This window comes from Apostichopus japonicus, chromosome 6 (genome assembly GCF_037975245.1).
Source record: "Apostichopus japonicus isolate 1M-3 chromosome 6, ASM3797524v1, whole genome shotgun sequence".
In the NCBI taxonomy this organism is placed as follows: domain Eukaryota; kingdom Metazoa; phylum Echinodermata; class Holothuroidea; order Aspidochirotida; family Stichopodidae; genus Apostichopus; species Apostichopus japonicus.
Genome location: NC_092566.1, coordinates 8,715,514 through 8,726,223, shown reverse-complemented (window position 1 = coordinate 8,726,223; position 10,710 = coordinate 8,715,514). Strand labels below are relative to the sequence as shown.

At 37.8% G+C, this 10,710-nt stretch overlaps 1 protein-coding gene across 1 annotated transcript; it reads right to left on the bottom strand.

The window, feature by feature from the left end:
- Positions 1 to 467: 467 nt before the first annotated feature.
- LOC139968891 (N(6)-adenosine-methyltransferase non-catalytic subunit METTL14-like) lies at positions 468 to 10,111 on the bottom strand. The gene is made up of 10 exons (XM_071973503.1): positions 9,772 to 10,111; positions 8,154 to 8,248; positions 7,419 to 7,590; positions 6,694 to 6,781; positions 6,394 to 6,484; positions 5,736 to 5,877; positions 5,539 to 5,634; positions 4,861 to 4,974; positions 3,710 to 3,920; positions 468 to 2,798 (listed from the first exon to the last, which is right to left on the bottom strand). Exons 1-10 carry the CDS (start codon positions 9,841 to 9,843, stop codon positions 2,488 to 2,490), a joined length of 1,392 nt encoding a protein of 463 aa, XP_071829604.1. The 5' UTR covers positions 9,844 to 10,111; the 3' UTR covers positions 468 to 2,487.
- Between the last annotated feature and the right edge of the window lie 599 nt (positions 10,112 to 10,710).

Sequence of the window (10,710 nt, the reverse complement as noted above, 5' to 3'; positions counted from 1 at the left end):
AGATGGGGGGGGGGGGACGGGTGGGGGTTAGTAGTAACATCAAAGGAGCCTGCACAACTATAGAAAAAGATCCCACCCCTTTCTCTTTGAAACTTGCACTAATATTCAACTATGCTACCGTCATTACAGATATACCAGACGCTGTCTATCAGCCTGATGCTGGGCAGTGTTAGTCTATTTCATGACAATAACATATATAACTGAACAAATTGCAATTAACTCTGGTTTGGGGGGAAGGGGATAACCTTTTCTTTTTTTTGTGCACTGCACAAAACGTTTAGCAGTTTTACTAATGACAAGCAGTCAAATGGTTGAAATCACAGATCTCTGCATCAGAGGGGTACCCAAGTTTTGAGTGGATATTACACGTTTACTTGGTTAGAATAAGTCACACCCCAAGTTCAAAATCCACCTCTTTTTTTTTCTTACGATGGTGATTAAAGTGAAAAGTAACAAAAAGTAGAAGATCTTGTTGCTGACAATTTTCAATTTAATCAAAAAGACAAGTCAATGAAATTGCAATACAGTGTATAAAAAAAAATATGGCTCATTATTGAAAAAGAAACTTAACCTGACTCACTTCAGAACTAAATTTGGTGATTTCATTACAAAAGAATTACAATGACCGTGAGGAAAAGCTTGAATGTTAAACTGACTAAAAGATGTTAACGCCCGAAAAATGTAACCAATATGGAGGGCGTACTGGTGAGATCCCCCTCACCTTTGACATTTTTTTAGACCAAATTAAGGGTAAGTAGCTGCATAATGGTGCTAACATTGGAAGTAAATTCGACTTCGTAACAAGGAATGCCAACAGTGATACATATCATAACATCGTCTTGGACAGAGAAAGAAAGCATGGAGTGCAAAGTGTGTCAAAACTAAGCAACATCAACGTCAGATTAGTCGGGCATGCCTAGAACGTTGATCTAAATACCCGAGGCTTCGTTTTTGTCTACTGAACTACTGACTCTTATCAAACAAGATTATTTCAGTCTTTCTGCAGTGTCGGAAACAATATCAGCATGTTGCCCAAAGTTTCACAGAAATATCTTGTCGGGGGGGGGGGGGGGTGGAAGGGGCTTCAGTGCCTTAGTTTATGAGTGCACCTTTGACATGTTGACAGAATCTACTCATTTAGAAAGGAAGAAAAACCTTAATGTTTTGAACCTTACTCCTAGAGACTTCTTCAACGTTTCATCACCCTCCAATTTGATTAAAACACGCAGGAATTGGTGCCTATTCAAAGGCATCTCGTCATACACATTAAATCAGGTGGAATCAAACTTTAACTTTTAAAGGTTGCATAGTTTCTTTGATACCCTTTTTCACAACGAAAAAATCAACAGAACCAATTAAAAACATGCCTATGGCTAAATATACGGCTAAAACATTGACATTTTAATAACAATTGTTGCAAAAGTTTTGCACATGGAAAAGACATCGGTTGTAACGTCGACGTCCTAATGAATTATACCTGAAATGCCAGCCATCTGTATCGTTGCCTCTCCCTGTGTAAATGTATTTTAAGTGGTCTACATTATGGCATAAAAAAAAACACTGCTAGAAAGATTAAAATGGACAACAGATGTTCACCAACTTAAAAGAAACTTCTAAGCAACTTCCACCACTTCAAAGCATCATTTCCACGGTAACCTTACAGGTGTGACAGTTTCTCAGTACACAAGTTTACATTTCGATATTCACTGAACGCAGCAGTCTTTGCTAAGTTGCGTTGCTTCTATTTGCTTCACTGTGAAGTCAGCCCCTTTTCACTTTTATCAAGGGCAGACCCAAAGGAGTGTGTAAGAGGGTACAACCACCCCCTCCACCCCCCACCCCTGGCACCCTTTTTCAACCACACGAGGAAACAGTTAAAAGTAGCTTTGATATTAGAAAAAACCTTGCACGTCGACTTAATTTATAGCCTTAATTTATAGTCAGAATGAATCATCCAATCATTTAAATTTTTCTGGAGGTTAGCCCTAAACTTCACCCCACCCCCCCCCCATCCCCACATGAGATATGACTTCAACAACAACACAACCACACCAACATCCTTTTTGAAATCCTGGAACCACTACTGTACAACACATTTTACACTAGATTAAAACAATTTATGCCTTTAAACCAAAAATCAGTTTCATTTTAATTCATCAGCCGCCATCTTTCTCCAATCACAGAGCCTTCTACAGTATATTAAAAATCAATCCAAGTGTGTTCACTTTTAAAGCCAGTCTCCCATTATTATTTCCCATAAAGATACAAACTAACAATGCAACAAGAGCCACATAAAGCTTGTCAGTGGTCTAGGTTATGTACCCATTTTGCCACTCATATTATAAACTCAAAAAACATTTGTTTTGTTCTTTTCCTGTTAGAAGTATAAACTTTCCCTGGTTGTTATTTTAATGGTCTTCAATATATCAACATTAATGCTATGCCTTTGAGTCATTCTCTAAAACTACATAAAACAGAGTATTCTCATCAGTGTTGTGACATACCACCCCTATGTGGTCCCATGTGACCACCTCTGCCTCTTCCCCCGAATCCTCCCCTGCCCATACCCCCTCTTGGTCCACCCATACCTCTCCCTTGTGGACCACCTCTCCCCCCTCTACCTCTCTGCCCACCCGGCCCACCGCCTTTGTTCTTTGATGGGGGAGACTTGGGCCTGAGTCTCTCTATTTCATCTGAGCAGCCTGTGAGGCAATCAGTTTGTGATTTGTTGAAAAATGTCTGAAATGTTTCCTTGGAGTAGTTGCTATTGGTCAACTGAGGTCCTACGCTTAACCATCCTGTTTAAGAAAGAAAAAAAGAACGTTTTCTCCAGTTGCTTCCTATCACAAATTTCTACACAGTGTACTGTAGGCTATGGCCATACTCTTCAAGAACTTAAGAGAAGGGGGGTGGGGAGGGAGGGAGGACAGGGAAAGGAAAGAGAATATATCAATTTAATGGTTTCATTTACCGTGATGAAAGACCCTAAGAGTAACCCCTTCAAAATTTCACCACCATGACATAGAAAACGAAGAATGTTATTTCAATCATTTACTCACTGAACATGTCTTATTGCGTATTATACACAAAAAAATTTGATGTACACGTCATAAACGAAAAAAAGCATTTTACAATTAACTAGCATTAATGGTTTCCTATCGATCACAATGAAGGCATAATTTGTGACATTGCAGTTATAAATCAACAGGAAGTGGACACATAGTACTTGTGTTACATGAATACACTGGTAAACTCAACGAAGAACTTTTCAGAACTACCATAAAAGATCTGTATTTCGCTGTTAAAGGATACGGCTTGGTATAACCTGAATGTTGCCTGTACACTCGAAACAAAAATCAACAAGATTTTGCTTTCGACAAAAGAGCAAAACCTCCTAAATACTGTTTTCGTCATAGAACATTTAATACCAAACCTTGTATCTTCAGACCAGACAAGCAAATTCTAATCAGGTCCACAGGTTTGGGAAAGCCCAGTTCCCATTTCAATCTCACATTTTCTTCTTTTTTTTTGAGTCAGAACAAGACGAAGCTGCACACTTTTTATGAATCTTTAACAGTGACTATAAGACATTTTTTTACTTCATCCCTCTTACCTAGATTTGCTTTTTATGTTTAAAAAACCCAAGAAAGAAGAAAAAAGCATATTGAGAACCAACTTTTACTGGTACTTTTTTCAAAAAGCCTCTAACCTGGTCGGACGGTGTGGTCTTCTCCAAAGACGTGCAGTCGCCTTCGACCGAGGCAGAAATGCTCCATTATGTGGAATATTTCTTCCGGTTTGTCTAGACTTCCCTGCGGTGGTTCTTCCGTGATGATGACATCCAGGTCGACGTTGGCGTGGATGAAATCCCCGTCTGTGGATCTACGGACGGTCCCCTTGATGCCCATCAGACAATGCTCCTAAGGAATCCAAAGAATGGATGGACAAATAATAATACTGTCCCTTTATATTCAGGGTAACGAAATCATAAATATAATCAATTTTGGTTCCATTTTGGCAGTAACTTTGTTGGTCTAATGAGATTTGCTTTCATTGCCAAAGTACTGCTTGGTTGTGTACGTATATAAAGAGAATCAAAAGCACATGGGAATTCTCAGTTTCAGATAGCGAAAAAACAAAATGGCACTCCGTATCAAACTTTTGGTGACACTATGAGCCCAGAAAATCATCATTTTTTTAGTCAAATTTTGTGTAATAAATTTTGAAATCCAACTATTTCATTAATAAAATGGAAAGTCATTTTGACGGTACTTTCAAATTCGTATTTTATCTAAAGTGATTCCAGTTTTACTTTCCCAACACTTAGAGCAGGGTTTTTTTGCACTCAAGTTGATGTTTGTATATCTCTTATACCATATTGATACCAGTACCCCATCACAAAGAAATTGATTGGCCTGACTAGGTATGATTCATTCTAAACACAAATGAAAATGGCTGAACTTTTGAACCCTCTCTGACTTGCTCTTGGGAAGGTTTCTTTGTTATATAAACTAATGAAGTAGCGTTTGGATGACAAAGTTTTTCAGAATTGAGAAGAAGAATTACTTGCTAACTGTTAAATTTAGCTGTCTGTCTATGTGTGCAATTAATAAAATGCATCGTTAGTCTATTTCACTTCGGTTAGCCCCCAAAGAAGATCCTGCTAGCATCGAAACATCCACCCGCTAACTTTTATAAAATTCTTACTCGTGAAAAAATCCTAACTGGGCTGTCATAGTTAAATCAATTGTACCTATATAAAATAATACTTTACTAGGTTTCGTCAAATCAACGACCAAAATCAAAGATCCACTTCACAACCCTCTCCGATGTGAACGCAGCGTACAGAGTTGAACCTACCTTTGTCCGCTGTAATACTGCTCCGTGTTCTAATGAGATGCTACCTGGCTTCGTGATGTTGGTCTTTATCCAACAGATATCTTCGCATCGACGGAATCCCCATTCCCTGAGACACTAGGAAGTTGGTAATTTGGTAAAAAATTGATTTAGGATGGAAACACTTCTAGAAAAGAAACTTTTCTTCTTTGGCAGAAGCACAGGCTGAATCAACAACTTAAGGTTGTCTATGGCAAGCCAAGAGCCCAATCGACCGATAATCAAGGATTGTCACCATATAAACCTGGATTATCGAATAAAACTTGGAATATCAGCCGCAAATCCAAGATTCTCAATTGATAACCAGCTTTATCAAAGTAATTTAGATAAACCTGGGTTATCCACCAAAAATCTGATTTGGTCAGTGACAATTCCGAATTATTCGACCAATAAACCTAGGATATCGATCGATAAACCGGGTTTTTTGATGTACTGGGCATTGCCATAAGTCGTCTTCTACCTCTTATCAATGAATTTCAAACCTGAAATTTACTTAAAAACTTGAGGACAGTTTTAATATAGAGAGATCATACATTGACTCGAGCAAGTGACTTGACTTGAATCAGAACGATTTCTGGTGATGACTTGACTCAATTTTAAATATAAAGTAACTCATTACGAGTCTGTGATTTATCTTCTCACCTGCCTGCCGTGTTGCAGACCGTCGGATGTGGATCCGACCCACATGAAGAGAAACGACCGATGAGCAGCCACGGCGGGAATGTCGAGCCTCATAATCTAGAAAGAAAGATGGAAAAAAAAAACATCCTCATGACTGTCGAACCCCTCTCGGTTTTAATCGAAATGACCAATAAAGAAGGTACGCCTATTTATATTACCTCTTCCCAAGACCAAAACCTCTGGTTTGCTACCACGCCTGGTCTGTGTCGGAACTCTTCTAACGGTGGATCGATGTAAATGACATCAAACTCTGTACTGAGCTCAGCCAGGTCAAAGTTATCAAAGTCACATTTTAAGTACCTGCCAAAACGAGGATACCACACCAGAAGGAAAAACATCAATAAGGATATCTGATCATTACAATAAGGGGCACGTAATACTCGTAAAGTAGACCAATTTGCTATTAATTGTGTAATACCGATTTCCAATAACACAAATGATAAGAAAACTTGAAATAAATAATATGATGTTTTCTGGTACAGGTAAGAAATCTTACAGCAACCACACAGTTGACCAAATGCCTTTGAATCTGAATACATTTTGTAAAATTTTCCAATCTCCAAATAAATCTCACATAATTCCACAAGGACACTGGAGTGGGAGTCATAGCCTGAAACTTTGGCCAGAAGAGAAGGGGGAGGACTATTTAAAGACAGTGAAAGGAAGGGTCAGAGCAAACTTGCACATTACATATACATATATATATATATATATATATATCCTACATCTTTAAAAGATATAAAAGATTATAAAACTGAACGATTCAGCCGGATTGATGAATACCTTTACCAGGTTAATTTCATCTCGTCTACTTACATTGGTGGTGAGTTTGTCCGTGCTATCAACTCATCCTTCAGCCTGATAAGTTCCTTAAGTTTAGGATATTCCTCAAAACGATCTCCCATACCTTTACGGATAGAGAGAGAGAAAGCTCATAGAAATATGCCAAAGTTTCAGTATATTGCTTTTTGTAACATTTGATCACAATTATGACATATACAATACAATAACTTCAATAAAAAAACAAAGGTAAGCAACTAAACAACTTTTTTCAAATTGAAAACATTCGATGGTGCAACTGAGAGTCATTTCCAGCTTCGCTGCTGTTACACTCACCCACATCTCGGATGAAATTCTGTGGTCTCTGCCCCGTGTTGACAAAGTGTTGGCAATAGTCATTATGCGGGTTTGCACTCTGAGTTCCCTGAAAATTAAAAAGAATAGATAACAGAACCAAAATCAAGTTCTATTTTTAAAGATGATTTGTTGTCTTCTCAGCCAACAAGGGCATTAACAGTGCGGGTGTACATACCGACAAATGATCAGAAAATAATGTGAAATACAGTAGATACTGTAAAACTGAAACACTCAAGTCTTAAATATATTAAAGGCAGCTCTACCTTACCCAGGTCATTTATACCTCGGTTTAAAGGGTTTGTATAGATATCCATTCATGATCACTGCGTAACATGAATTGCCTCAATGTAGGTAACAAAGACCAAAAATAGGTAACAAAGACAAAATGTGGTTTAGACAAAGATAAAAGTAGGTAACATACAGGAGATTCACAAACATTTACCTATGATCACTATCGACATTACTATTGCTTCATAAAGTTTGGCAACACATGAGCTCGAAAAACCTAAATTTGTTTGATGAGCTGTTATATAGAGTGAAACTCCAAGTCTGTTGTTGTACCAAGTAGTTAAGGAATTGATTTTATGGCAATGCTGTTTGAATAGCATCCTAGACAATTAAAGAGAATGGACAAAACATGTTTTATGTGAAGGTTTCTTTTAGTTGTCTAAATATTGCAATGTAATTATTAACTTCAGGACTACCTTTAGAAATGTGTGTGATCCTTTATATACTTCCTCCACAAAGATCTCCTCCTCTTGCTCTGCTTGCCCCTGTTGAGCTGTCTCATCTTTATTTGGCTCTTGATCTCCCTCACTGGTGGACTGAGCATCGGCTGCTAATTGCTTCGCTCGAGGCAGCCCTCCTGTCGATGATCTTTGAATTGAAACATTGATCAGTAACACCTTTATGGAGCTTAAAACAACATGCTTCCTTAAACTCTCCAGCATTTACTTTTAACTCTTAATTTTGATAATACAGTATCTGCCTTTCCAGGCTCTGCATTTTTGGCAACTTTTCAAGATTTGAATGTCATTTTTAATTCAATTTTAATATCATTTTCACCTTGAAAGTTACAATGTGATTCTCTGGGACTTTGAATGAATGTTTTAAGCTTTGGTGGTATGACACCATTAACCTTAAATATCAACACACAGTATTGCAAGGGAGGGAAAAAGTATGTCAGCACCTTACATGAAGGTATTGTCCGAAAGAACATGTAAATCATTTTTGAGAATTTAAGACTTATATATTTGACGGTACTGTTGGCCTGTAGCTAAGGTTAAGAAAGGTAATAAGAAAACATGATGATTGCCAGCTTAAGAGCACTACTCATGACTATACCTGAGAGTTGGCAGTGAAACATAGGGGTGGGGCAATACATGGGGATGGGGTGCAAAGTAGGGATGGGGATGGGGAGGCTAATGATAAATACATACCTCTTAGAGGAGACTTTGTTCACCTTGGGATATATTCCAGCATCAGTCCTACTATTTAAAACTTTTGATAAGTTGTCAGCATCTGCCACACCAAACTGTGGGTTTAAAAATGACCAAACGTGACTGATTACAGAACTTTGTTCTTCTATGGAGTTAGAAATATATATTTATTATTTTATTATCTGTGGAAAATCAAATAAATCAAATCAAATGTGTCAACTGTTTGGATGATGAAATTTCAAATGTTTCCCAGTATTACTTAAAACAACACTGTGTAAGCTTTGTGTCTGTATATACTTCCCATTCACCTCCTTTCAATGCTAGGACAAAAAAAAAATTCTGGGTATTTCTACTTCCTACATGTTAAGGGATGCAACAGTTACTTACATTGAACATATTTCCGCTAAAACCAGTAACTCGTGGGCTTGAAATGACGTAATAATTTTGTAAATGCTTCTTGCTATTCGGACAGTGCGCAATCATTTCATATCTTGTGTTATTCTTCTCTGAATAGTTCATGGTCCTGCCTTTGTCTCAAAATGTTTCCGGGAAAGGAATCCATGAACACTTCGTTATTATACATGGCTCAGCAAGATCAACAAGTTTGACAACTATCCTCCTCCGTATGTAGGCCGACATATGGAAATAAGCCAACACAGTTTTCCTCTAAACTTATACTCAGTAGGCCTATTAAGCCTATATAGTTACGGTATATATATATATAGAAAATTAATAAAGAATAACACACCAGAAAAATTCCACTTCACGAATGGTTTTGTCCTTTTGGGACTCGTATATTGATATATATATATAGGCTATTTAGGATAGGTAGGCCATAGAAGAGTCTTTCTGACTCACTGAGAGACTGAAAACACAATCTATACTGTCAAAAACTAACCAGTGGAACTAAAGTCACTACAATAAGCCTATCAAGTTCTGCTACAATTCCTACAACCATTGAAGGACAGAAAAATTCCACTTCACGAATGGTTTCGTCCTTTTGGGACTCATATTCATTATATTAGGATAGGTAGGCCCTAGAAGAGTCTTTCTGACTCACTGAGAGACTGAAAACACTATCTATACTGTCAAAACTAACCAGAGGAACTAAAGTCACTACAATAAGCCTATCAAGTTCTGCTACAATTTCTACGACCATTGAAGGACAAGCATTAAGTAGCCTACTGATAACTTTTTGAAAGTACCAGATTATTTTAAGGTAGGCCTATTCACCATTGCCAGCCACAGCCCACTTAAAGTAACAGTTTTTTTAATTTCCAGCCAAACACAGACTGAAATATTTCAGAATGGCATTGAGTCATGATAGGTCTAATTCTAATTTGGAATGTGCAGGCCTAGTTTGCGATTCATGAAATTGAAACCCCTTGGCTTACTTACAAATTACCATTGAGGCTACAGTAGCCTAAAAGTATTGGCAGTATCTTATGCTGGTTACTTCAATGAATCTGGTGGAACTGGAAGTTAGGAACTTTTAGGGGAGCCCTGGTCTAGAAGGTAGCCTGATGAGGCTACAGTTAGGGCTAGGCTTAAAATACAGTAGCAGCATTAGGCCTAGGGTACGGTTGGTCAGCGACAAGCCTACAGTTTGCATGAGTACCTGTTCTGCGAGTAACTTTCTACGTTGCTCAGATCTGTCTCTAATGGCTTGCAATCCTTCATGGTGTGACATGACGCTTCAGATGGAGACGAAGTGTTATTTCAGGTCTGCCAAGAAACAGTATTAACATATTTACTAAATATGCACAATATAACCAGTATTTAAAACCGATTTAGAACACTGGAGGGTATCGCACGATTTCTGTTGCATCGCATCGGCGTATGCATAAATCATATGGAATTCGATAGGGCACCGGGTTGCACTTAACCACTTGAAATACCCATTGAGGTAGTCATGGGTCGCAAGTTTTACCTCTCAGCTCCGACCATAGAAATTGATAAGGACTCCGCCTCAACACCTATATTCTCTCGCCAGCCTTCCTAACACATTTCTTTGCTGTGTGTAGTCAACAACAACAGTACCTTGCTTACTGCGTAACCAGGGATCACATCCAGTTTTCAATGAAAGCCGGAAAGCGACAGGAAGGGAAATCTAGAAATTGTTTTCTTTATATATATATATATATATATATATATATATATATATATATATATATATATATATATATATATATATATATATATATATATACTGTACGCCTAAATATAAGTAAATGAATAATTGCAAACTGATTGGAAAATAGAAAGAAAAAAACTTGAACTAGAAAAGCGCTTACATTTTTATTTGACTGTTTGGCAAATCGGTATCGCCACCAACTAGCACAGAACTTGTAATCATGAGGTCCCTGTTGCAACCAGCTCCCCCTCCACAATCCCCACTCTAAAAACAACCGAAATAATCATAGATATTCAAACCCGGACGAAAAGCCTTGCAAAAGTAGTTCTGGACCGAAACTTCTATAGGAAAACTTGTTAGACCGGGCTTTTCCAAGGAATTTTGGTCCCCGGAGTTTGCTAGTCAAATTAGTCCTATATACTA